Source organism: Chiloscyllium plagiosum, chromosome 1 (assembly GCF_004010195.1).
Source record: "Chiloscyllium plagiosum isolate BGI_BamShark_2017 chromosome 1, ASM401019v2, whole genome shotgun sequence".
Lineage (NCBI taxonomy): Eukaryota > Metazoa > Chordata > Chondrichthyes > Orectolobiformes > Hemiscylliidae > Chiloscyllium > Chiloscyllium plagiosum.
In genome coordinates this window covers 118,764,447-118,790,147 of record NC_057710.1, presented here as the reverse complement: position 1 = coordinate 118,790,147, position 25,701 = coordinate 118,764,447, and the positions used below count along the sequence as shown (strand labels likewise).

The following is a 25,701-nucleotide window of genomic DNA, read 5'->3' as shown; positions in this document are numbered from 1 at the left end:
TATAGACTAGTCCAGGCAACTCTGCATTTGGTTTCATTTAGTGAACTTCAAGTACCTGGCACTGTTCTCCAGATTATAAATTTTACAGAAGAATAACAAGATTATGCAGGATAATGAATGACTGCATGGAATCAAGTGACACAAGGATTCCTGCGCCAAGACTTATTGCAGATGTGTAAAGTTGAAGCATCGAACCCTTCTCCCCAGAAGATTTCCACCATTTGCAACAATACTGCAAAAATGAAACAAACTCTCCACAGATTTAGACAATCGTTGCAAAGGGAGGATGGAGATAAAATCCTATTGAAATGTAACTACCGCTGACTCCTAGGAATTTATTTCTCTCCTTTCATCCATATAACTTTCACACTGCACCACACAAGCTCAGGCCAAGACCCTTCTCTCCTGAATTGGGATGAAATGGACAAGCGATGACCAACAAAATGGTTGCAGCCTCCGTTTCTGCCCCTGCTGCTTTATTGAGGGTAGCAATCGGAGTGCGTCTCAAACAGTACTGTTTCTGTAAACAAAGTTAATGTACATTGTTGCATGCCATCTCTGGAAAATCTTCAGATTTTTAGCTGCAGTTCAGCAGCTGCTGGACTTTGCAAAAAGGCAGGAAGTTTTAAAAGATAAATAAAATAGTTTTGCCTCCTTTATAATTTATCTATAAATTATCCATGCAGCAGTGATTTCCTTTATAATTTATCTATAAATTATAAATGAAATTACTGCTGCATGTGTTTTATCTGTTTGCATTACGATGAGTCATGACAGAGCTGTCACTGAAATGTGTAACTGCTCATACAACAAATATATTGACCGAATGCATACTTTTTCAAACTGCTAAACTATCAAATAAAATATCATTTTAAATGCAGAAAAGTTTTGAAACCAATTTAAAAACTAAGGTGGGAGAGTGGTGAAAGCTGCAAACCAGGTAGCTTGATATCTGTCATGGGGAAGCTGTTAGAATCTATTATTAAAAAGGTACTTACTGGGCACTTGGGGGAAAAAATCTCAAGATAATTGGGAAGATTCAGCATAGTCCTATGAAAGAGAAATCCTGTTTAAACAATTTTTACAATTTTATGAAAGAGTGACATGCGCCATGGATAAAGCAGAGTCCATTGATTAATAGTACTTGGCTTCCAGAGGATTTTAACAATGTTTCATGTAAGAGGTTATTGTATGAAATAGGAGTGGATATAGAATGGGTAACATATCGGCATAGATAATGGATCTGTTTCAGATGTGACAAGTGGGACTCGCAGGGGTCAGGGCTGGGCACTTGACCTTTTACAAATTCATCTCAATGACTTAAACATGGTTGCTAAATCTGCACTGGCATAAAGATGGGTAAGAATATATGTTGTGAAGATGTTAGAACAAGGATGCAGGCCAATGTAGATAGGTTACACGAATAGTTTAAAAAAAAACTGCCAGTATATTGTTACATATTTCAGTGATAGGATTGTTATGACTCATTGTAATGCAAAGAGATACAACACATGCTGCGGGACTCAATTTTCTACTTAATTGTGAAAGAGACAAAACCACTTTACTTACTCTTTAAAGCTTTTCCCAAGCGGGTGGAACTGGTTTGGCACGGACAGGTTGGACCGAAGAGTCTATTTCTGTGTAGTGTGACTCTATGACTATGACTCGATTCAAAACCAGGCAGCGCTGAACTACATCATTTCACTAAAAATCATAAGTTTTTTTTTCTGGAGATAGGCTGTTAATGACCCTGCAACAATTGAACTTGTTAATAGGAAAAATGCAAGAATATATGATGCTTTTCACTTTGGCAAGAAAGATTAAAAAAAGGAATACTATTTCAAAGGAAAATGACCGCAGAGTTCCAAGCAGCAGAGGGATTTAGGTGATCTTAAAATATATTGAGTAATCTCCTTATTTGAGGAATGAGGTAAATGCACTGGAGGCAGTTCAAAGGAGGTTTACAAGATTGATACTGAAATTAGCAGGTTGTCTGATAAGGATAGATCTGATAGGCTAGACTTGTTTTCACTTGGGTTCAGAAGGGTAGGGCTGATTTTACTAAAGTATACAAGATCCAGAATGGACTCGGTAGGGTGGACATGGTAAAGATGTTTCCTGCTGCAGCTGAATCTAGAACTAGGGGACACAGTCTTAAAATGAGCAGTTACCCTTTTAGTATGGGATGAAGGGCATTTGTTTTTCTCAGAGGATTCAGAGACTTTGGAACTCTCTGTCTCAGAAGCCAGTGGCTGCAGAGTCATCGAATATTTTTTAAGATGGAGATAGATAGATTCTTGTTAGGCAAGGGAATCAAAGGTAATCAGGGATAGATGGGAATGTGGAATTCAAAATGTAAACAGATAGCCATGAGTTGATTGAATGGCAGAATAGGATTGAAGGGCTGAATAGTCTATATCTACTTCTAACTTAATGTGGGTAAGTAAATTGGAATAAATGGTGAAGTACATTTTACAGTCGTATAAGTACAGCTTAGTAACATTAGCAACAACTTTTATTTTAAATACTTTTGATTGCTCTGATGTTTTCAGTTCAAACATTTTCTGAGATTAATATGTCTGAGGTCAAATTGGTTCTTTTGGGATTTGTGAGGGGGCAATTCAGTTTTGTAGTGTGATTTTAGACACGTGACTATGTTAGTGAAGGGGTTTGGGAGAAATACAAATGCATTTTGAAATACTTTGAAATTCATTTTGAGACCTTGATATATCTCAATCTTTGCTGCTAATTTCATTAGAAGATCAAGGCTGATACACTTGGGAACAGATGTGAGTGGAGTCTTAACCCATCTACTTTGGAAATGGTCAGTCTCCGAGCCAAAATTAAGATCCTGCTCTCTCAGATAATTCCACTTTGCAGATGTTGAGGGGTGTTCAAAACCTGAAATTGAACTGGTCTCCATATTTCTTCTTCCCCAAATTGAAAATCTAGCCTTGGAGGTCCTGGCAGTTCACAGGATAAAAGTGTGCACCATTCCTGTTTTGAACTAGCTCCATTGAACCACAGGAGTATACTCAGATCCACTCATTATCTGTTTTCCTTTCCCCAACTGGTTATGCAATAGTGAACTGCTGGATTTAGGGTGAGAACATCTTGCTTTGAAGTCCCATTAGAGTTCACTCAACCTTTCACCATAATCAGATAGATAAAAGAAGTGCTATTCCTGAAAATGTGGGTACGAATAGAGGACTGAGCATTCTGGAGCCTTTGCAGTTCGTGTTAACTCTTCAAAAGTTGGAAATGGGGATGAGAAGTGCAGCCAATACGTACTTCATGACTAATGAGACAGGGGTCTGTGGATACTTAAGTGGACACTCCTAGCTTTGTAACTCATTGTGGAGTTTAATTTCATCCATGTGCTAAGTTTAGCACAAACAAAAGATTGAGCTAGGAAACCTCCTCTACTGTTTGAGTACCAAATGATGCTCTACAATGTCAAATAATTCAAAAACTATTTTGGGGGCAGGTAATAATTAGTGTTGAGGAGGTAGAAAGTAAACTTGGGAGATTGTCTTAAATAGAATGCATCACATCAGTTGTCTGCTATATTCCACACTGGATTTTCATTTCTACTGAAACCAATTTTGAATTTTGTTCCCAGTGAATAACAGACAGATAATAAAATACGTTGTTTAATGTCACTTCCTGGGAGGAATTTGCACTCTCGGTGTCAAGGCTGAATCAAACAGTAAGTTTGAACAACATTTACTGCTTATTAATTATGCCTTATCACAAAATACCTGGTGCATTATGTGGGAAACTATAGCAGAGTACACGAGGTCATGAAATTTTGGCAAATTTTAACTTCCATGCGCCTGATAATTCTTTCACTGGGCAGATTCAGTAAGGTATTTCCCATGTTGCCTTCACCTTGTCATTAACATAGGACAGTTTTGGAGTCAAAGCACAGAATTATCAAGTAATGTCTGAACCACTGCCTGTCCAGTATAGGTTCTCTTTGGGCACCGATGATAGGCCTGTAAATATTTGCAAATTGGAATTGAATGGTGAGTTTCCCATATTCTGGTGCCTACTTGGCTGTTTCTACGGGCTGACTGGTGACATGCAAGCTAGAAGGTGGCTATTTCCACTGTACATTGAAGGAATCTTCAGCTGCAGAAGGGGAAAGTTGGATGGAGATTGAAAGTCATTTTTGTCTCAGTTGCTGGTAGATTTTGCACATTAAAGGTGCTTAAATCGAATGTAGTTGCTGCTATTGTTTTTGTAAAGATGTTGCAACTATTTAAACTTCCCACTTCTTTTCACTCGACACTAATTTTCCACCCTTTAAGATGCTGCTGAATGGTCCTTAACATCACTTAATTTCCCACCCCTCAAACTGCAAGCTGTGTGCTGGGGATTTTTATTTCACTCTTGCAGCTTCCAAGTGTATACTAATAAGAATTTAGGCCAAAGTCCGATGTTGATAAATCTGGATGGGCGTCATAAGAATATAGGAACAGCAGCAGCCCATTTAGCTTCCTTAGCCTATTCTGTCTCTCAAAATTATTATGACTGCTCTACCTTAATACCTTTATTGAAGAAAAATTATAAATATCAGATTTCAAATTTACAACTGATTTAGTATCAATATCAATTATGGAAGAGAGAGCCGTTTTTAGGTGAAAACAACTCTGAACTTTAGTCTGCCACTAAATTTTAGAGTGTAGGTCTGAGATGTATATTCCTAACCAGTGGTATTTTATCTTGAGCTACCCTATTTATTCCCTTTAATATCTGGAAAACTTCATTGAAATCATCCCTTAACCTCCCAAACATTTATATAATCTACTCTTGTAAGTTAAATGTCAGAATCCAGGTATTATTCTGGTACAATATATTTCAACATATTTTTTCCAAGGGTAATTCATCCTTAAAGTGTGGTGCTCAAAACTGTTCACAACCAGTCTGCTTTAACCTAGGCCTCATATTGCTGAAACATTACTCCTCTCCTATTTCAGTTCTCCAGTTAAAAGGCACAATTTAATTAGCTTTCTGATGATTTTCTCTATCTGTTCATGACATTTTAATGATCCATGTTCCTGGAACACCGAGTCTCTGGAGCTGTACTGTTTCAAGCTCTGTGTCTATATCCTTTTCAGGTCTTAAATGGTGACCTTACACTGAGTAAACGCCACCCACCAAAATAACATTCAACATCAAATTTATCAGTGTTCCTTTAATAAAAACAGAAAATGCTGGAATTATTCAGCACAGCAGAGCTCCCATTCTGATGATAGGTCAGTGACCTAAAACATTAACTTTATTTCTCACAACAGGTGCTGCCTGACATGTTGAATGTTTCCAGTTTTTCCAGTTTTTATTCAAATTTTTCAGCATCTGCATTATTTTGTTTTGGCTTTAATTGTTTTTTTTCCCTGATTTATTGCTGTACCTCTGTATCAAGAGAAAATGGAACTACATTGAACACACCTTCCTTTTTGGTTTTAGTTTTCAGTTAGTTGTCAGTCATGCTTTAGTTCATAACTAACGCTACCTTAATCTTACGTATTTATCCTATCTTTACTTATTGCCAAGAGCAGCTCCGTCCTAAGGTAAAGGAGGCAGTACCCAACTAAGCCTGAACACCTGTTTTATAAAATGGCTTTTGCTGTTGTCTCCAAAAGCAAAAATGCCCTGGAGTAAAAAGTATACACTGAACTTCAGATCATCCATTTCACTGACGGTGAGTGGTTTTCGCAGGTAAGATTTAATTTCCTTACAACTGTTTATGAACCACCTTCAGCCGAGATAAAATTTCCGGTGGCTAAAAAGTAAAATTTCACTTCGGAGATGTCAAATAGTTGGCAATACTAGTTAGTCTTTTGTTTGAATGTTGTTAAATCTACCCTGCCAGGAAAACAAAGCAGATTCACTGGCTCCCCCATCCTTCCCACCCTGGCTGTATTCCAGGAAGATTTCCTACAACAAGTCTGCCTTAATATCAAAAGCAGCCTTAATATCAATGGGGGTCAATTTCCCACACAGTAGGTCAGAAAACATGACATGAGTAGCAGATTAGCTGTCAGTTACACACCTTATCTGTTTTTTTGGAACCCATTGTGAAAAGGGGTATTGAAGGGGACGTGTGACGAGTGGCTGATTAATTGCTGCTCAGTTTCCATCCAAATCAAAAATGGAAATGACCCTAATCAGTCCATAGAAAGATAGTCAGCGCAGTCTTAGCAAAGTCATAATGTATAGTACTTGTGTTATAAGCTGAGATATATTGTGGTTGGAGGAACCTTCATTTTTGAGCACACTGAGTGAGAATGATTACAGTGATGAAGATCATTTTCATTTTACCATCTGCTTTTACATTTGGCACCAGCTGTGGAAAATGTCAATATTAAATCTCACCTGTCACTGACTACAGAGTGGTCACTATTACTTTTCTCCATTCATTTGCGAATGAAGAAAGTGAAACTTTTAAAAGGTGCTTTCCCTACCATAGTCTTACACTGATCCTGTAGCTAACATTGTCAAATGGAGGAAAAAATATCCTTAAACGTTCTGAAAGTGCATTTGTGAAACTGTTGAGATGTCCAGTAGATTCTTCGGAACAGTTTAGGATAAATGAACAATATATAACAAAAAGGTGAGACGTCACAAGACGGGACATAATGTACATACAATGACAATGATGATTGTTAATTTTTTGGCAAGTATCATCTGCGTTTTGCAGAGAAGAATTAAAAAAAAAACTTATTTATGATTAAAAAGTTATTAAAGGAATCTAACAAGACAGCACACAATGTAACTGGGTGGTTCTAACAGTTAGTGGTGTGTTTCTGCTCCAGCACTGTGCATTTGTTCTCCAGTATTACTCAGAGTAAACCAGAGATGTCGGCACTCTTACGATGTAAGCTGTATTAAATGTTATCTACTTACTGGGAGACCAAGGGGTCCTCTGTCACCTTTTTGACCTGGTTCACCCTTCCCTCCTTTAACACCATTCAACCCTGGTTCACCCTAAATGTAAAAGTAAAGTCCACCTTTTTTTTGCTACTTTGAAGCTGGGACAGAAATGCATTTAAATTAATTGCAAAAAGCTACGGCAAATATCTGTGCATCCATCAAAGTATTATTTCCTCCCCAGGAATTATTGCATTTTCCAATCAACGTACATTAGCATTCCTGATATTTATTTGATATTTGTGGCAACTGCTATTTTCTTCTTCCTTGATTCAACTAGAAATAAAAGAAAGAGACCTATTTTAAACTGGTACATGTAAACTTGTCGGTATCGTTAATATCATAGTGGTCAGATCAGAACTTATGAAGTATTTCATCCACCCAATGTTGTCATAATGTATTTTACTGATACAAAACTTTGAGACACCCTCATTATGATATTGTTAAGTGGCTTCCCTTTATATTTGCTCCATGATGGAAGATTGTCATTTTCACACTTGGAATACAAGCTGTTGGCAATATTAGGGAATGAAAATGCATTGTATACCGATGGTATTATCAGTCTGTCATTTTTTTTGTCATTAACAACTTTAAAATAAATAGTGGTGTCTGTGTTAAAATTGCAGATAGGTGACCACCACATGAAGATATTAAAGAGGCTGTTTATTAAAATAAATCAGGAGTGTGAAAAATAAATGCTTGACATTTTACATATTATTTTGCCCTTGGGATATTTGTGGCACTATAAAATGAACACTGTGTAACCCTAAATGAAGGATTCCACTCCTGATTTTGTGACAAAAGGAACTCCAATAATCAATTTGCTTGAAGTGTTAAGCCTATCCTTCCCTGAGAAATTCAGGTAGTGATACACTTGGGCTGCGATCATCAACTCCTGACAACTACAACTATCTTCCTGTATGGTGACTTTGACAGTAGCACAAAGGGGTTTTCCCCATTAGAGTCATAATACCGTAAAGCATGGAAAAAAACCCTTTGGCCCAATCTGCTCATGCTGTCCAGACCCTCTAAATTAATCTAGTCGCATTAGCCAGCAGCTGGCCCATATCCCCCTAAACCCTTTCTATTCACGTAAACATCCAAATGCCTTTTAGATGTTGTAATTGTACGAGCACCACTGTCTGTGTGAAAAGGGTTGCCCCTTTAAACTCAGTTAAGATGCCATTCTATTAGATGATGTTGCCATTAATTGGAGAGAGTAGGAAGGCTCAGCCTCAGAGTGAAGGGACAACCCTTTAGAATTGAGGTGAGGAGGAATTTCTTCAGCCAGAGGTTTGTGAATCTGTGGAACTCATTGCCGCAGAAGGCTGTTGAGGCCAAGCCATTGAGTGTACTTAAGACCGAGATAGACAGGTTGTTGATTAGTAAAGGGGATCAATGATTACAGGGAGAAGGCAGGAGAATGGGGTTGAGAAACAAATCAGACATGATCGAATGGTCAAGCAGACTCGATGGGCCGAATGGCCTAATTCTGATCCTTTTTCCTAGGGTTTTCTGATCATTCCCAATCTGAAGTTATATTAATGTGACTATGCCCATCAATCTTCTTTCATTTTACTCATGAGAAAAGATGAAGGCTGAAATAGGATTTGTAGTTGAATGGCTCTGACAGTATCTGAACTGAGAATCTTCTGGTGAGTAGACGCCACTTAATGATGCTGTTGTGAATTACTCCAGCATTCTTCTCATGGTTGGAAGGAAGCTTATAAAATGGTAATGATTGTGTTGAAGTTGCTTTATTTTTGAGGTAGGACAAATTTTCGCATTGTCAGGTAGATATCAGAACTTAATTTGGACTGGAAAGGCTTGACCTAGATAGGAGGGTCACCTCTGATGTGTATATTTTCTGTCCTTTAGCTGGGATGTCATTAGGGCTTATAGCCATTGCAATGTGCAGTGTAAATATTTTAAACAACCTGTTAAGAGGAATTGTGACAGATCTGGAACAGATGGTGGGTTAGCCATGCACAAATCGCATGTGGGGTTATTAGGTGAGGGGGTGGGTCTGGATGCTGTTCGTGGGGTCAGTGCAGACTCAATTGGCTGAATGGCCTCTTTCTGAACTGTCAGGATTCTATGACATCACTCTGGTCTTCTGGCTGAGAGGTAGGATCACTATAATTGTGTGCCACAAGAGCTACTATACAAGAGCACCTAATGCCCAGTGTAATCAGGTGCTAATTGTTGCCAATTGAAGCAAAACAGATTGATTGCATGCTCAAATTGATTGCAACTCAGAGTGAGATCATTCCTTCTGCACTTGTTAAGCCTCTTGTCAACATTTCTGCCTCACAGCACCAGGGACTCAGATTCGATTCCAGCCTTGGGTGACTGTCTGTGTGGAGCTTGCACATTCTCCCCGTGTCTGTGTAGATTTCCTCCAGATGTTCCTGTTTCCTCCCACAGTCCAAAGATGTGCAGGTTAGGTGGACTAGCTATGCTCAATTGTCCATAGTGTCCATGTGCAGTTTAAATGGATCAATGGGGATAGGGTGGAGTGCTCTTCAGAGGATCAGTGCAGATATGATGGGCCAAATTGCCTCCTTTCACACTGCACTGATCTTTTAACTAACATTGTCAAATGGAGGAAAAGATAGCCCTTGATCTTGTCTAGCAGATTTGAGATTCTGAACTGCAAAGCAACTTGGAGTGAGAGGAGAAAGATTCGTTTCATGGTCCACGTAGGTATCACCAATAAAGCGAGAAGAAGAAAGGTTCTGTTGCGGGAATATGAACAGCTAGGGGCTAAATTAGAAAGCCGAACCAAAAAGGTAATATTCTCTGGACTACTACCTCAGCCACGAGCAAATTGGTACAGGTCAACAAAATTAAAGAGATAAACACAAGGCTCAAAAATTGGTATGGGAGAAATTCATCCCGAGAAAGAAGAAACATACTAAGAGGAGAATGAGGCAATCATGGCTGACAAGGCAAGTCAGGAACAGGATATAAGAAAATCCAAACAATATGGTGAAGATTAGTGAGAAGCCAATGGTAAATGTAGCGGCCATCGTTAAGGAGAAGGTGCTGGGGAAGCTGAAATGTCTGAAGGTGGATAAATAACCTGGTGCAGATGGACTACACTCCAGAGTTCAGAAGGAGATAGCTGAGGACATTGTAGAGGCATTGGTGGCGAACTTTTAGGAATCATAGGGTCCCAGAGTACTGGAAATAGATAAAGTAACATCCCTGCTTAGGAAGGGAGGGGGGCACAAGATAGAAATTATAGGCCAGTTAGCCTGACCTCAGTCATTAGTAAAATTTTAGAATCCATTATTAAGGTTGAGACTGCGGAGTACTTGGAAGTGCATGATAAAGTAGGGCTGAGTCAGCATGGTTTCATGAAGGGAAGGTCGTGCCTGACAAATCTATTAGAATTCTTTGAGGAGATAATGAGCAACTTAAACAAAGGAGAACCAGAGGATGTGATCTATTTGGATTTCCAGAAAGCGTTTGACAAGGTGCCACACAGGATGCTGCTAAATAAGAGCCCAAGGTGTTAAGGGCAAGGTTCAGGCATGGATAGAGGATTGGCTGACTGGCAGAGAGTGGGGATAAAGGGGTCTTTTACAGGATGGCAGCCAGCGACTAGTGGAGTTTCGCAGGGGTCAGTGTTGGGACGACAACTATTTACATTATGCCTTAACAATCTGGAAAAAGGAACTGAGGGCATTGTTGCTAAGTTTGTAGATGACAGAAAGATACGTGGAGGGACAGGTCATGTTGAGGAAGCAGGGAAGCTGTAGAAGGACATGGACAGGCTAAGAGAGTGGAAAAAGAGGTGGCAGATGGAATCCAATGCAGGAAAGTGAGTTATGCAGTTTGGTTGGAAGTATAGAGGCATAGACTATTTTCTAAACGGGGAAAGGCTTCAGAGATTTGGAGCTCAAAGGAACCTGGGAGTTTTAATTCAGGATTCGTTTAAGATTAACCTGCAGGTTCAGTTGGTGGTCAGGAAATCAACTGCAATGCTAGCATTCATTTCAAGACATCTAGAATACAAGAGCAGGGATGTACTGCTGAGGCTGCATAAGGCTCTGGTCAGAACACATATGGAATATTGGGAGCAATTTAGGGCCCCGTATCTAAGGAAGGATGTGCTGGCCTTGGAGGGGGTCCAGAGGAAGTTTACAAGAATGATCCTGGGGATGATGAGTTTGTTATAGGACGAGTGGTTGAAGACCCTTGGTTTGTACTCAATGGAGTTTAGAAGGATGAGGAGGGATCTGAATGGAATTTACAGAATTCTGAGAGGCCTGGATACAGTGGACATGGAGAAGATGTTTCCACTCACAGTGAAGAGATGCTCCTTCAGAACTCAGTTAAGGAGAAATTTCTTCAGCCAGAGAGTGGTGGATCTGTGGAACTCAGCTACAGAAGGCAGTGGAGGCCAAGTCATTGAATGTCTTTAAGACCGAGATTTATAGGTTCTTAATTATTAAGGGGATCAAGGGTTATGGGGAGAAAATAGGTGAATGAGGTTGAGAAACACATCAACCATGATTGAATGGCAGACTCTATAGGTCAAATGGCCTAATTCTTCACCTCTACATTATGATCTTGTGTTCAATGGTCTACTTCATTATTTTTTACAAAAACCTTCACAGTTAAGTCACTGCATGGTCATTGAAAAGTGATTTTTTTCAAGAAAAAGGTTATCCAAAATGAAACGTATGTATAGAGTCTCATCCTGCATTGTTTATACTGGAGTGACCAATGCCAAATTGCTTTGGAGCTCACAGTCTACAGAAATGTTTCCAAAGCAGTGAGAGGGACCACTGAGAGATGTGAAGTTGAGTACTACAGTGGCAGGAAATCAACAAAAAACCCTGCTCAGAAGACATTAATGTCAAAGAAGATAATCTTGAAACTTTGATCAGTTGCATGATTGTAGATAAAGAATTAATTTGGTTTCATATGCTGATCAAGACTGTTTCACCAATCCTGGTGAGATTATCAATGACACACTGACAGATGCACAGAAATTTCAGTGGTAGCTTTTGTGCGGTGTTCACTTTAAACCTATAAGTTCATGAACTCTGACAGTGATATGCAATCAGGTTAATTTAGAATTTTGTTTTGTTTTGGGGATTTGAAGATTTGTCACCCAGTGACAAATTGGAGTGAGAAACAGCCTTTACGAATGACAATGATGCCCACCGCACAGAACTCAGGGCTGTTTACTTATCTTTGACAATTATTGGACACCAGATTATTGGACCACCAGTCAAATTCTCTTCGGGTGTGGGGAGATCATTATCAGCTGTCAAAATGGGAGGAGGATTTCATCACCGCTCTGACCTGCAGCTCCAATACACTAAAAGTGAGAGCGAGCTGCTCTAATACAATGTCATTGTCAGGGTTACATGATATCCAGAGGATGTATATTTTGCACAGAGTCCGTGAAGCTCTGTGAAGCCACAAAACTGATGAACTTCACAGAAACCTCCGAACGTCTGTACAATATACACTTGTATGAAATGTATCATCTCTGACTTTGTGCTATTTCAGGGATTCTGCCCACAAATCTCTCCATCTCTGTGAAAAACAAAGTCCTCCTGAGAGCAGATCAATTTAAAATTGATTTTGTCTTAAAACATCTTGGCCCATTTTTAGCAAGACTTTTGTTAACTTTTGAGAAGTTTATGGGAAACATCTACCACTGCAAGAACTTACAGGTTTAAAGATGCTACAACATAAAATCAACATTAATTAGTCAAATAAGTGACATGTAGCATGCATAGCTAATTTTAACATGGAGACAAATAAATAGCATCATTTATTTGCAGTTTGCAAGACCCCCTTAGACTTTGCTGATGATTTACCTTCGGTCCTGGAAGTCCATGTGGCCCCTGTAAGAACATAATGTCACAGTTACTTGAAAATAAGTAATTTTCACACTGTAATTCTCCATTGCTAAAGCAATCAAGAGCAGGAAACTGTGCCCCCTCAGGATTTACTACTGTTAGTGATTTTAACCCCTCAGCTTGTACTACGACTTTTACCCTTTTTCTTGTTATATTGTTTCTTTTCAAATATTTATCCAATTTTCTTTTGAATATTGCTGTCTCTGATTCAGTGGTCACTTTGACTATGAATTTGATTTATTGCTGTCACATGTACCAAGATACAGTGAAAAATATTGTTTTGTGCGCTATACAGGCAGATCGTATCATACACAGTGCATCAGGGTAGTAGAACAGAGTACAGAATCAAGTGCGTTCCATGTTTGCATAACTCTGAGAGTCATTTCCTTTCCCTCCCTATTAATTCCTGTATGCATAATCCTCAAGTCTGTAGCCCCTTGTTACCATCTTGTCAACCAATGGCATAAGACTTTCAATAATTATCATCTCAAAACCTTTCAAATATTGAAGACTGTTCCTGGATCTCTACCTTTCTCATAAGATCAACTGATGACCCTGGCAATCCAAGAAAATCTTCACTGTCGTCTTGTATTGTCACTACCCTGATGAATTTGAACTGTTACTGGAATGTTAAGTTATCTTTCACTTTCTGAAACCCCATCTCTGTTCTAATCCAAATCTCACAGATATGCTTCCTGTAAATTAAATGACTTGAGAGTTAAGTTTGTTTACAGGCTGTTAGCATTTTCAATCAATCGCACCAAGCCTCCTATTCTTTCCTCCCTTGGCTAATATTGCCACAAATTCTAAAATGTGACATACAATCCATAAATGAAATATCATATCCTATTTATTTTTCTAACAGACCTTTCTGCCATTTATCCCATTCTCACATAACTCATTCCATTCCAAATATGCTTCCTTTCAATATATGTACATATGAACAAGGAACAACAGTAGGCCACTTTGCTCATTCAGCCTGCTCCGTCATTCTATAAGATCATGCCTGATCTGATCTTAACTTCAACTCTACAGTCCTGCATATCCCCATAGTCTTTCGTGCCCTTAGTAATCAAGAATCTGTCCAAAAAAAATTCAAAGATTCTGCATCCATTTCCTTTTGAGGAAAGGAATTCCAAAGTCTCCCAACTCTCTGAGGAAAGAGAAAGCTTCTTCATTGTTTTAAATTATGATTTCTAGTTCGGCAGTCTTTCACAAGAGGAAACATTCTTTTAACATCTATGTGGTATAGCCCCTTCAGGATTTTATATATTTCAATTAAGTCACCTCTGACTCTTATAAACTCCAGAGGATACAGGTTCCTTTCCTCATAAGGCAATCAACTCAGTTCAGGTATTAGTCAAGTAAATCTTCTCTCAACAGCTTCCAATGCATTAATATCCTTCCATAAACATGGCTGTAATGTGTACTACTTCATATATTTCTGTTAATCTGGACATGTCGGCACTCTGCTCACACCTTTAATCTGGTACCTCTTCCTGTGTTATTCTTTCCAGTTTGCCATGGTCTCTAATTTTGTTTCATAATAATTTTCAAGATTCTTCCTCTTGTGCTTATGTCCAAATCACTTACAACTATGACCCATATACCACCATTGCACCTTATGTTAAAGTGCAGTCTTATCTCATGTTCCCTCTTAGCCTTCTTAATCTAGATTTTCCCTGCATTTTACACTTTATATTACATTTGCATCTGAAATTGAGGAGAGATAATGTTTTCACCCTGTTTGTTAATCTGTTTAAACAATATTTCAATAAATAATTGCCAGATTTCAGTGAAAGGAAGAATTGATTAGTGTTTTGAAGATGTTGGACCCATTTTTTTAAAGGATTCATTAACATTGAAACACAGTGTAAATTGATTTAAAAAAAAAGTGAGACACTGTTTAATTTAGAATGTGATGGTTGTCTTAGCTGCTGTGGTAGAACCTGACACAGATATTAGATTGTGAGCAATGTTTTCACAGCAGGTTGTTGATTTGGGTCTTTTCGGTGAGATGGAAGCTCTTAATAAAAAGGATTTATCTTATTTCAGTTGTGTAGTTAAACAGCATCAACTCGGCAGGGAAAAGCCCAAAAGAAGAGCTGTGTAAATGCAATTACATTGCATTAACAAAGTTTGACAGAGACAAATGTTAAACAGAGTGCCCTCCCTTCACTTATACTTTCACAGTTTCTTCAGTACTATCCGCACAATGTTTGCTGTAAGCCTTTTTCTAAATCTTGTTTTTTGCCCTTTCCTCAAATTTAACAATGGAAACTCGTCTTTGATTCATCACTTTGCTCCTTTACAATGTTCTCCTCCCTTCCTATGTTTTCTTCCCTTCAAAGAGACATGTCCTTTAAATGGGATACTGGAAAATAACTGTTATGTGACAGCCATCCCCTCCGATCTCTTTTTTGCTTGTCTTTCTGTTGGAGGTGGAGATTCCACTTGAATTAATGAGGCTTAAACTGGATTGTATCCAGGATGGATTGGGATGGTTGGATCGAAATTCTGCTCTGTTGACATTCCAGACTAAAGAGGAGACTCATTCTCTTAAGGTATCAAAACCAGAAGTTTCCTAACTTAGTTCAATCTCTGCAATCTCATCCAAGTATTGCTTTTTCAAAAAAACACCCAGCCTGGTCATCACCTTAACCTACCTTCCTGAGCTGCTTGGCTTTCTATAGTCTTCATTAGCTTTAGTGGCCTCCTTAATAGTGGTCCTCCAACTTAGATTCACAGTTAAAATAAATCCGGTTTGGATGTTTCAGCAGAGAGTCAGTTCTCATACTCAGTAGAGTGTGCTCCTATTTTTAGAGTAATTTATGAATTCTCACCATCACTTCATTAGTGATTTTGTTTTCCCAACAACATCCACTTCTGTGTAGAGGTGTCATTTTCATAATTAAGGAATCATGAGCAAATACATCCATATTATCTCGATAAGAAAGTGGTAATTTCATGAATTAGTACTGCTGGTGAAGGAAGGCAGATTTCTCAACCTCTTTCTCTTGCTCAAACCTTTGCAATTAACTGAATGATAATAACCCTTTCCTTCCTTCCTTTCATAAAGGAAAGTGCCATTGTATTTCTCATTTTGAATCTTTGTCCCAGCTCTAAAGCAGGTCTGGATTGACTTTTGATTCCATCACTCACAGAGCTAATAAAGGGAGTACCCTGGTACCATCTTGTTATTGAATTGATGTAAAATAACTTGGGCATTTAGTGCTGAATTTAAAATGCTCCAGAAAACGATTTGGAGGACATTTGGAAATAACTCTCCCAACCTTCCAAAATGAACTCAGAAATAACTTTTTTCCAGTCCAAGTAACTCAGGGGAAATCTTTGTTCTTGCAGGATTTGGCTACCTTTGTGACCACACACTAAGGACAGCAAGATTCTATTTAGTCAAGAAGGGAACAGTGACAGCTCTGAGTAAAATAAACCCAATGATGCACAGCTTTTGAGAACATTCTCATGGCCTTCAGTAAAGAGGGATAGAACATAGACTCGAAACAATAACCGTGACCTACCATTGGACCTGGTGGGCCTTGTGAGCCAGTGGGTCCTGGGGGTCCTACAACCTGTATAAACAAACAACAGTTCTGTAAGGCAGGAATCACCATCTGTTATATTAAAAATAAAACCTAAATAACTAACTGCACATTCTGTGTTTATGCACCCAACCACATCCAACAATAATACAAAAAAAATTACAATAATATTCTAATATGATAAAAAGATCCCAAAATGCATTCTAGATTGGGGAATGGATGTGAGGGAAAGGACTGGATCTATTGCAATAATGCGGCACAGCAAATAAGTGGGTGAAAGGTAAAGTAGGGATTTTGAAGGAGAGTGAGGGGACAAGTAGCAAGTCAGAGGGCAGGGAATAAAGAGCTACCTGCAGTGGAGCAAAGGGAAAGGCACTGAAGCAGAGAATGAAGTGAAGGGTGTGAGCAAGGATTCAGCCTGAAAGCAGGTGCCGAGGTAGGATAGGATGAATAAAGCCTTTGGAGACATTTAAGCATAAGGAGAAAGAGCTTGGAAGTGTTCCTAAGGCCTCTGAGTCAGTCAGTGGGACTATGAAAATCAAGATGATAGATTTTTCAGATTTTCTAAAAACATAAGGAACAGGAACACTTCGAGCCTGCTCTGCCATTCAATAAGATCATGGCTGATCTTTTCGTGGCCTCAACTCCACTTAGTCACTCTCTCACCATATCCCTTAATTCCTTTACTGTTCAAAAAATTTTATATCTTAGCTTTAAAAACATTCAATGACCAAGGCTCAACTACTTCACTGGGCAGGGAATTCTACCGAATCACAAACCTCTGGGTGAATAAGTTCCTTCTCAGTTCAGTCCTAAATCTGCTCCCCCTAATTTTGAAGTTGTGCCCTCTTGTCCTAGTTTCACCCGCCAGTGGAAACCTCCTCTCTACTTCTATCTTATCTATTCCCTTCATAATTTTATATGTTTCTATAAGATCCCTCCCTCATTCTTCTAAATTCCAATTTGTATTATACCAGTCTACTCAGTCTCTCCTCATAAGCCAACCCCCTCCACTCCGGAACCAACCTAGTGAACCTCTGCACCCCCTCCAATACTAGTACATCCTTTCTCAAGTAAGGAGACCAAAATTGTACACAGTCCTCCAGGTGAGACCTCACCAGCACCTTATACAGCTGCAACATAACCTCCCTGCTTTTCAACTCAATCCCTTTAGCAATGAAGGACAAAATTTATTTTGCCTTCATAATTGCCTGTTGCATCTACAAACCAACCTCCTGTGATTCATGCACCAGGGCACCCAGGTCCCCCTGCACAGCAGGGTGCTGAAATTGTTTACCATTCAAATAATAATCCTTTTTACTGTTTAAGGTAAAAGGCTGCAGCATTCTGGACAAACTTTGGAAAGGGGAAGCAAGGAAACTGATTAGAAAAGCATTAGATAAAACAAATCTCCAATTAATAAAGGTTTGGATTAGAACACTGGATGTACTGTGTTCAGGAAATCAATATTATAAAGTTGTAGCAGGTACGGGAAAGGCAGCAGAACAATGCAGGGAGTATGCCATTGTACACATACAGGAACAAATAATTTAAATTTAAACACAGCAGAAAACAGCAGTAAAGGAACGCAAACAAAAATGAGCAAAACGTGTTATCAAGGATGCTACGTAAGAGGATAGGAACATTTATCAGGAATATTCTCTTGATTAGACTGTTGTAACTGTTTAAAAATCTGTTTCAGTCAATAATCACTGAAATAATGATACATTAATTAACAGCACATTTATTCTATTAATGTAAAATCCAAAACAGACTGGATGTACAAACTAAAAACTAATGGTTTTCTTTATAAAGGATCACTTTCAATTTAACTTAAGCATGAAATTTAATCTAAACCTTACTTCATGCCAGCCTTAATTTGGTGGGACGGTTCCAATAAGTTTATTTTAGAGGTTGGATTTAGGTTGATACAGTTCTGCCAAAGTCAATGAGGTGCTGGATCCTGAGGATTAGCTGCTGATTGATTCAAGTTATGTATTCCAAACTCTGCTGTGGTACATTCTTCAACCAAATAAAAAGCTTTAATCTATTTCTTTATATTTGTTTTTCTAACAATGAGAATGGTGTGTTTTATTTCTATTAGGAATACTGAGAAAATGACAATTTTTGAAAAACTCTGTTTGGGACATTCTCATGAGTTCAGCACCTTCTCACACTTGGTGAGGAGACTTTGCGTCCCGATGATCTAACTAAATAATAACATGGCTATAGGAAATATAGAAGGTAAATGGTTGACCATACGAGTGAGATGAGGCCAACTGCAAATCAATGGAATGGCTCTGATAAACGGCCAAAACATATTTTTCAGTGAAGTGTCAACAATTATACATTGCTGCTTGGAAAGTAAAAACACTTGGTAATTCAGCCCTGTTAGTGGATTAAAAGCCTATAGTACCCCGATGTTGGTTGACAATAACCTCTCCTATGATAGGCAACACGTGGTCATATCTTGAAATGCTGTCTGACTGGACACAATAGCAAGTCTCTCTGCCTCACATGCTGTACTAGTTCAGCTGAACTCATTTTAAGTTTTGTTCATTTGGTGTCACCAAAGTTTCTGTGGAACCTTTAGCACCATCTTACTACTTCTCTGGTTTTCTACAAGTCTCTCCCAGTCCATGTCTCAATGTTATTGACCCATCTGATTATTCTTCTTTCTCTTCTGTATTTATACCCAAATTTTTCTTCAGCTATTACCAGGGCAAGGCCATCAGTTCTTCATGTCTCATGTCTGTACTTGGTTATCTTTCTCCCTTTAACTGTACTCTGAAATCCTTTAGATTCATGAACTTCTATTGTTGATTTAACCTACTCAATTGCTTGTTTCATTGACCTTATCCATTAGAAGCCATTCTAAAATAATTTATTAGAATATCGCTAGAAAGTAGAAACAATCTATATTTTCACAATCTGATTGCGGGTGCAGAAATCGCATTCTCTTAATGACTTTGCTAAAATTCCAATAATAGACTCAAATTAACATCCACGATAGTTTGAGTTTCAAGAACTAAACCCTCTTTGGGCTGAACTGAATCTTATAACCAACAGTATATTATAAATCAATCCATAAGCATTTCTAGGTGAGAGAAGCAGAAGCACTTTATGCATGAGATGAAAATAAACGATGATAAACATATTGGTGCTTTTTTAAAGAAAAATCAACCGAGACTTCCAAATTCAATGCACGTTGGCCAGGCTAAGGGTCCAAGCCAGCAAGGAAGGCAGTATCAAATTTATGTATTTGAAATGATAAGGGAGAGCAGCTGTAGCAAGCTCACATGGTTGAGACTGCAACAGAAGGGGAAGAACAAGTCCAGGGAGCTGATGGAAGTTGGAGCAGCAACGTCAGAAGACCTGAGCAAGGAAATTGATATTAGATGTCACAATGTTGGTCTTTTTACAAGGTTACTATGCCTTGAGCTTCCCCCCCAGAGAGGGGGAAATTTGCCAGGCTTCATCTAGGCTGGGTTTGAAAGGTTTATTGGGGCCCTTTTTGTTTAGCTCTAACAGATAATGCCTCCGGGCTAAGGTTTTCATGTCTTCAAAAAAAACGGTATAATCAAAGGGCAGTGGCCAGCTAGCCATGTAGCTAGCCTTTGATTAGAGTTTTGGATTCAGTTCAGCAGCAGTGTGTGTGAAGAAAGGCTGCGGCTTCTCTCCCTCCTTCTGCCCTTCTGACTTTGTAACCTGTAAGATTTGTGCATCGTTTTTACTCTTTGTGCTCAGGGGTCTGTCTATTGAGGACTATTGCAAGTATTTTCTGATCAGCATCACTAAGTCAGGATAGTCTGTCGAGCTATCTGGTATTCTATTTTCTGTTCTTGCATTTCATTCCGTAATTTTGTAAATAAATTCTGTTTGTGTAAACCTTGGCAGTTGAATGAGCTAATTCACTCCGGGAATATCCACTATACACTTACGTAAACAAATAGCAAAGTTACGGTCTGGGCTACCTGCTTATGAATGTTTTGAGGGGTTGGGCCTGGTCCATAACATAGAAATGAGATTAAAAATTAAAAAAAGATTAACTTTTGCTTTCTGAAAGAAATAACTGATTTGCCATATCATGATGGTAGTACAAGTGGAATATTACCAAATTTGTTTGTGTTGTACCAACTATTTCTGATGCCATGGCATCCTAATCAGATTAGGTATTTTATCATCTGTTGAAGTGTTTTCTTTGGCAGTTATTGTGGTTGTTTTAGATGGCTTTCCTGCTCTCCATGAATTGAATGGAGGATTTGTATTCTTTTGCAGCTACAACAGAGAATTCCCATAAGAATTTCCATGAAGGACAGGAACTGCTCACTTCTTTAGATTACCCAATGCTCATCTGCTTTAAATGAATTGCTATGGCAACTTCTTCCACTCTATGCTGCAGCTTAACTTTTCAAAAAGTTCTCAATCTTTCAGCCTGACTTATTGCCATTAAGTTTCCCCTCGTACCAGAGATATCTGTTTGCTCACTGGTTGAACTTGGACATGGGACCATTCCCACAGACAATCAGACTTTTACCTCTGCCTTGCAGCTGCAGAGTTTTTCTGTCTCTTTGGACTTTTTTCTTCTATTTGAAGGGCTCTTCAGTGTTGACTCTTGCTACAAGGTTTTTTGGGATTCTCTGCCTTCAGCAATCAGCAGTCTCTGTTTTGTTTGAGGTCTTCTGGGTTGCCAGCATATTTGTCCCGTTGGGACTGATGCTGCTAAAGTAAATCTTCAGATCTCACACTGATCACAAACTGCCATTTGAATCTTCTATTTGTGTGGATTTTTAGGGCCTTATATGGCTGAGTGAATGAGCGAGTGTCTGTGCGTGTGAGAGAGAGAGAGAGAGTGAGAGAGAGAGAGACAGACAGTGTGTGACTATGTGTGTGAGAGAGAGAGAGATAGTGAGACAGAGAAGACATCTTTTTGTTTAATGAGAAGAGTCGTGTGGTGTACACAAGGTGTCCTTTAATGCTTGTCTGGAATGATTTACAGGTGTAAAGACTGTTGGAAGGACCTAGCCATATGTCCACCTTCCACTAGATCCTACTTTCAGAAACCATTCAAAATCCTCCCCACCCTTCCCACTTATCCACATAAGCCACTATGATCTTCACACCTCTCTGCTTTCTCTAATAAAAGCAAACTTGTGTGAACACAAGAGTTCCGAATCAAAAAGAAAAAGTGTAAAAAGAGCCATTTTACACTAAAGTTAACTCAATTTTTCTCTCTTCAAAAATGCTGTCAGATCTGCTGAGTATTGGCAGCACTTTCTATCTTTAGCTCTGCCCCCTTGCAGAAGAGAACACAGAACTTGGTGATAGGGAGGATTCCAGCTGAAGGTAGAAGGAAGGTTGTAGAGACAGACAGACTTGTAGTGTATGCCCATTTGCTCCACTGGGAGGGAGGTCTTGTTCCAGCAAATAGCAGCAATGACCTGCTGTGACAGCCTAACTCACTTGAGGCCCTGCTGCTTAAGATATAGATCCTCACCTTCCAGCTGGATTTGGTGTCCATCCCCTCCCACCTCTGTAGGATGAGCATGTGTATTGAAGGCTGGGAGCAGGGAGGTGCTGGCAAGTGCAGTGCCTTCTAGCAGTTGACAATCAGCTCTGTCAAACAGTCAAAGTATTCTTTGCAAATAGAAGTACTTGGAACAGTAGTGTCTCAATGGCCGTGGCTGGGGCACTTCAGTTTCAAAGCCATTCGAATTGATCATTAAATGATCCTGCGACGAACCTACCTTGGTCACCCAGAATTGTTGCAGGTCAGTAAATAGCTTCCAGGGCCAAAGAAACTTATAACTGACTCCCTCTGTATTGAGGAATTATTAGATGTGCACTGCTACCTAAACAATTTGTGGTGAAGCATATCCATAGAATGCTATTTTCTTTACTACTAAAGCAGGAAAGAAATGTTTCCAACAATATGTAATATGCACAATAGGTTTTTTCTATATTGCAATATAAAATAATCATGAGGATGCCTCGTTTTGAAAAACTTACTGAAGTGCCTTTTGGACCAGGTGACCCATGGTCTCCTTTCTCTCCTTTCTCTCCCTTTTCTCCATTAACACCCTGTCCAAATAAAAATCAGGAGTTACAACCAAATTATGAATTAACACTTAATGAATTGAACTCTCCAGATCAAACTCTTTTCAATCTGAAGAAAAGTAGCTTTAAATAATGTTGGAAAATGTTGTATGGTATATGGAATTCTTAAAATTTACCTAAAATTCTTGAACAAGCGACTGAGACCAGTGTTTAATGTTTCATTCAGTAAAAGGAGAGTATCTCCAACTATTCAACATTCTCTCAGTAACAAGCTGTTAGCCTAGATTAAGTTCTGCACTGACACTTAACTGATAAACCTTCCACCTTGGAGACAAAATGCTACCAATGGAGCATAGCCAAAATCTAGGTTACAGAATGGTTTGTTTAATTTTCTAATTCTAATGAGATAGTAGCTTTTCACACAGGTTGTTTAGGATTTAAAAGTAATATGATTCCAACTATATTGAATCACTCATCAGTCTTGGTCACTACACTTGGGTAAAAATATACTGACTTTGTGGTGGTCAGTGGGGATTCACTCGGAAAATATGGGGAAGAAAAGATGTTGTGAAATTTGAAGTGGTTCAGAAAAGATTTATGAGGATGTTGGGGGCGAGAAAAATCAATCCTGATGAAGGGCTTAGGCCTGAAACGTCGATCCTCCTGCTCCTCGGATGCTGCCTAACTTCTTGTGGTTTTCCAGCACTACAATCTCGACTCTGCTCTCCAGCACCTGCAGTCCTCACTTATGAGGATATTGCCAGGATTGGAGGATTTGAGCTATAGGGAGAGGCTGAACAGGCTGGGGCTGTTTTCCCTGAAGTATCAGAGGCGGAGGGGTGACCTTGTAGAGGTTCATAAAATCACGAGGGGCATGGAATAGGATAAATAGACGAAGGCTTTTCCCTGGAGTGGAGGAGAAAAGAACCAGAGGGCATAGGTTTAGGGTGAGAGGGGAAAAATTTAAAAGGGACCTAAGGGGCAACCTTTTCATGTAGAGGGTGGTGCGTGTATGGAATGAGCTGCCAGAGGAAGTGGTGGAGGCTGGTACAATTACAACATTTAAAATACATCTGGATGGATATATGAATAGGAAGGGTTTGGAGGGATATGGGCCAAGAGCTGGCAAATGGGAATAGATTAGTTTGGGAAATCTGGTTGGCATGGATGAGATGGACTGAAGGGTGTGTTTTTGTGCTGTAAATCTCTATGACTCTATGAATGAGGTGAAACTGTAAATTTAGTGTTTTCTCCCTAGAATTTAGAAATTTAAGGATTAATTAAACTTATAAGGGGTTTGACAACATAAATAAGGAATATCTCTCCCCTAAACGTGAAACAGCAGAACACGGGGTACCATAATTAGAACTAAAATTAGAACCAAACTGGGTAAACTTGAGTCTACGAAACTGTTCTTCATAAAAGTACAAAATACTCTGCTCAGAAGGTTGCAATGAAAAGCCAGCACTGCCGCTCAGAGGACAGGTTGACATTTAGTGAAGAAGTAAATATATTTCGGATTACAGAAAGGATTGAAGCATGTGGGCGTACTAGAGGATTTCTTGCCTAACAAAATATTTGAGCAGACCTGAAGAATATAATGAAGTTTTATTGTTATGTTTTGCCATGTGATCCTGTTAGACTCCTTACCATAAATATATTGATCAGTGAAGAATTTTGTACTGTACGAATTTCACTAAATAACTAGTAGTTCTGGTTTTAATTGCTTTTATTTGGCTAGTGAGCTTCAAGTGGCACCTGAATCTGATCCTTTCCTTGGCTGATGGGCACATTCCTGCATGTGCCAGCTGTAGTGAAGAGAGGGGTTATTTGTCAGCTAGGATAAACGGTGCTGAAGCCAACTGTAGCCCTCCTACTATTGGTTTTACTGAGATCAACGAATTCAACACAAACCTGAGGTATTTGTCTCTCCATGGCTCTGGTTTCGCAGTGCATTCAACAAATGAATAATCAGGGAAATTACATGACTCTCTCTCAGTACAGAATAATGAAATCAGTTTTGCAAGAATATTTGAATCTGCTTTACAGTGTCGTCACAATAACGTGCACAGTATTAAAAAACACTCACAGGTAATCCAGGTAAACCAATGCTTCCTTTATCGCCTGGAACACCAATGTCACCCTTTGAACCTTTAGGACCCTGCAAGTGAACACAAGAATTAAATACAACAGAAAAAGTTTGCTCTCTATGAATTTTTGTCAATTACAAATGGTGGGAACAAATTTCAATCAGTAAATACAAGATAATTTCAGTACCTGTCTTCCCTCAGCTCCAGGAAGTCCAGGGTTACCAGTGTCTCCCTGTTGTTCAGTATATGCAAAAAGAATTTCCAGTGAATGATTGTTATACGTCTATATTTTTTATCCATTTCCTATTAAAAAGCTAAATCCACACATTTCACTTTCTCCTTCTCTGCTACTAATTACAACAAACATTTTTATTAATCAGCATTTAGGGGACCAGGAGTGTACCAGTTGATCAATAAGTCCACATAATCAATGTAAAAACACACAGTAAGTAATAGAGCCATAATGCAGTGGATATACTCATCACATTATACTTTATTTACAGCAAATCACTTAACTAACAATGCAAATTTGCCTTAAATAAAACTTACCGGCAGAGAGCCTTCTCAGTCACACCCTCAACTGACTACTCGGACATCACAGAGATCACGCTAATACAGTAAACTTTCAGTATTTCAGGTGTATAATTTTTCCTGGTTTATCAAGAGTGCGAGTTAAAACAAAGTCTAATGTATAACAAATGTTTAATACTCCATTATGAATTGTCTATAATGACATTATAGCCACACCTTCACCTCCAATTTTGCAGTCAACATTGATCTTAAGTCATGCAGGCATAAATGAATGTGGCAAGGAGTATTCCAGGACAATCCTGAAGTGCAAAGCCAACCCCTGGCTGCGTTTCTCTACTGCAAACTGTCATCTTAAATCCTCTCCCCCGTCTCTCCACCCTCTCCTCCAAATACAAGTCCAATGGCTGATGTGCTTTACAGTTTGATCAACTTCCTCTGCTCCTTCCATCCTTTTCTCCTTAGCCCATTAACTCAGGTAGTCCTTTCACCCGGAACTTGTGCCTTTCTCTAGCCTATCTCCTATCTCAATTCATGCCCATTCTGAACTCATCTTGAGATGAGATCCACCTCTTGCTTCCTTGATCCTTGCTACATTGAAGTGCTGACCATCTAACTTCCCTCTTGGGCTCCCAGATCAGC

General features: G+C 39.0%; 1 protein-coding gene across 12 annotated transcripts in view; it reads right to left on the bottom strand.

Annotated features, from left to right (window-relative positions):
• The window catches only part of LOC122552211 (collagen alpha-1(XXV) chain), a 647,058-nt gene that overhangs the window by 44,626 nt on the left and 576,731 nt on the right, over nucleotides 1-25,701 (bottom strand). For 9 of the 12 annotated variants that reach the window (XM_043694864.1, XM_043694871.1, XM_043694887.1 and 6 more), the window contains 6 exons: nucleotides 24,719-24,763; nucleotides 24,531-24,602; nucleotides 22,394-22,465; nucleotides 16,364-16,414; nucleotides 12,783-12,809; nucleotides 6,913-6,993 (listed from right to left, as the gene is read on the bottom strand). In XM_043694864.1, coding sequence (XP_043550799.1) covers nucleotides 6,913-6,993; nucleotides 12,783-12,809; nucleotides 16,364-16,414; nucleotides 22,394-22,465; nucleotides 24,531-24,602; nucleotides 24,719-24,763 — 348 coding nt within the window. The remainder of the gene's footprint in view (nucleotides 1-6,912; nucleotides 6,994-12,782; nucleotides 12,810-16,363; nucleotides 16,415-22,393; nucleotides 22,466-24,530; nucleotides 24,603-24,718; nucleotides 24,764-25,701) is intronic. The other 3 variants (XM_043694893.1, XM_043694902.1, XM_043694922.1) reach the window with 1 other exon arrangement.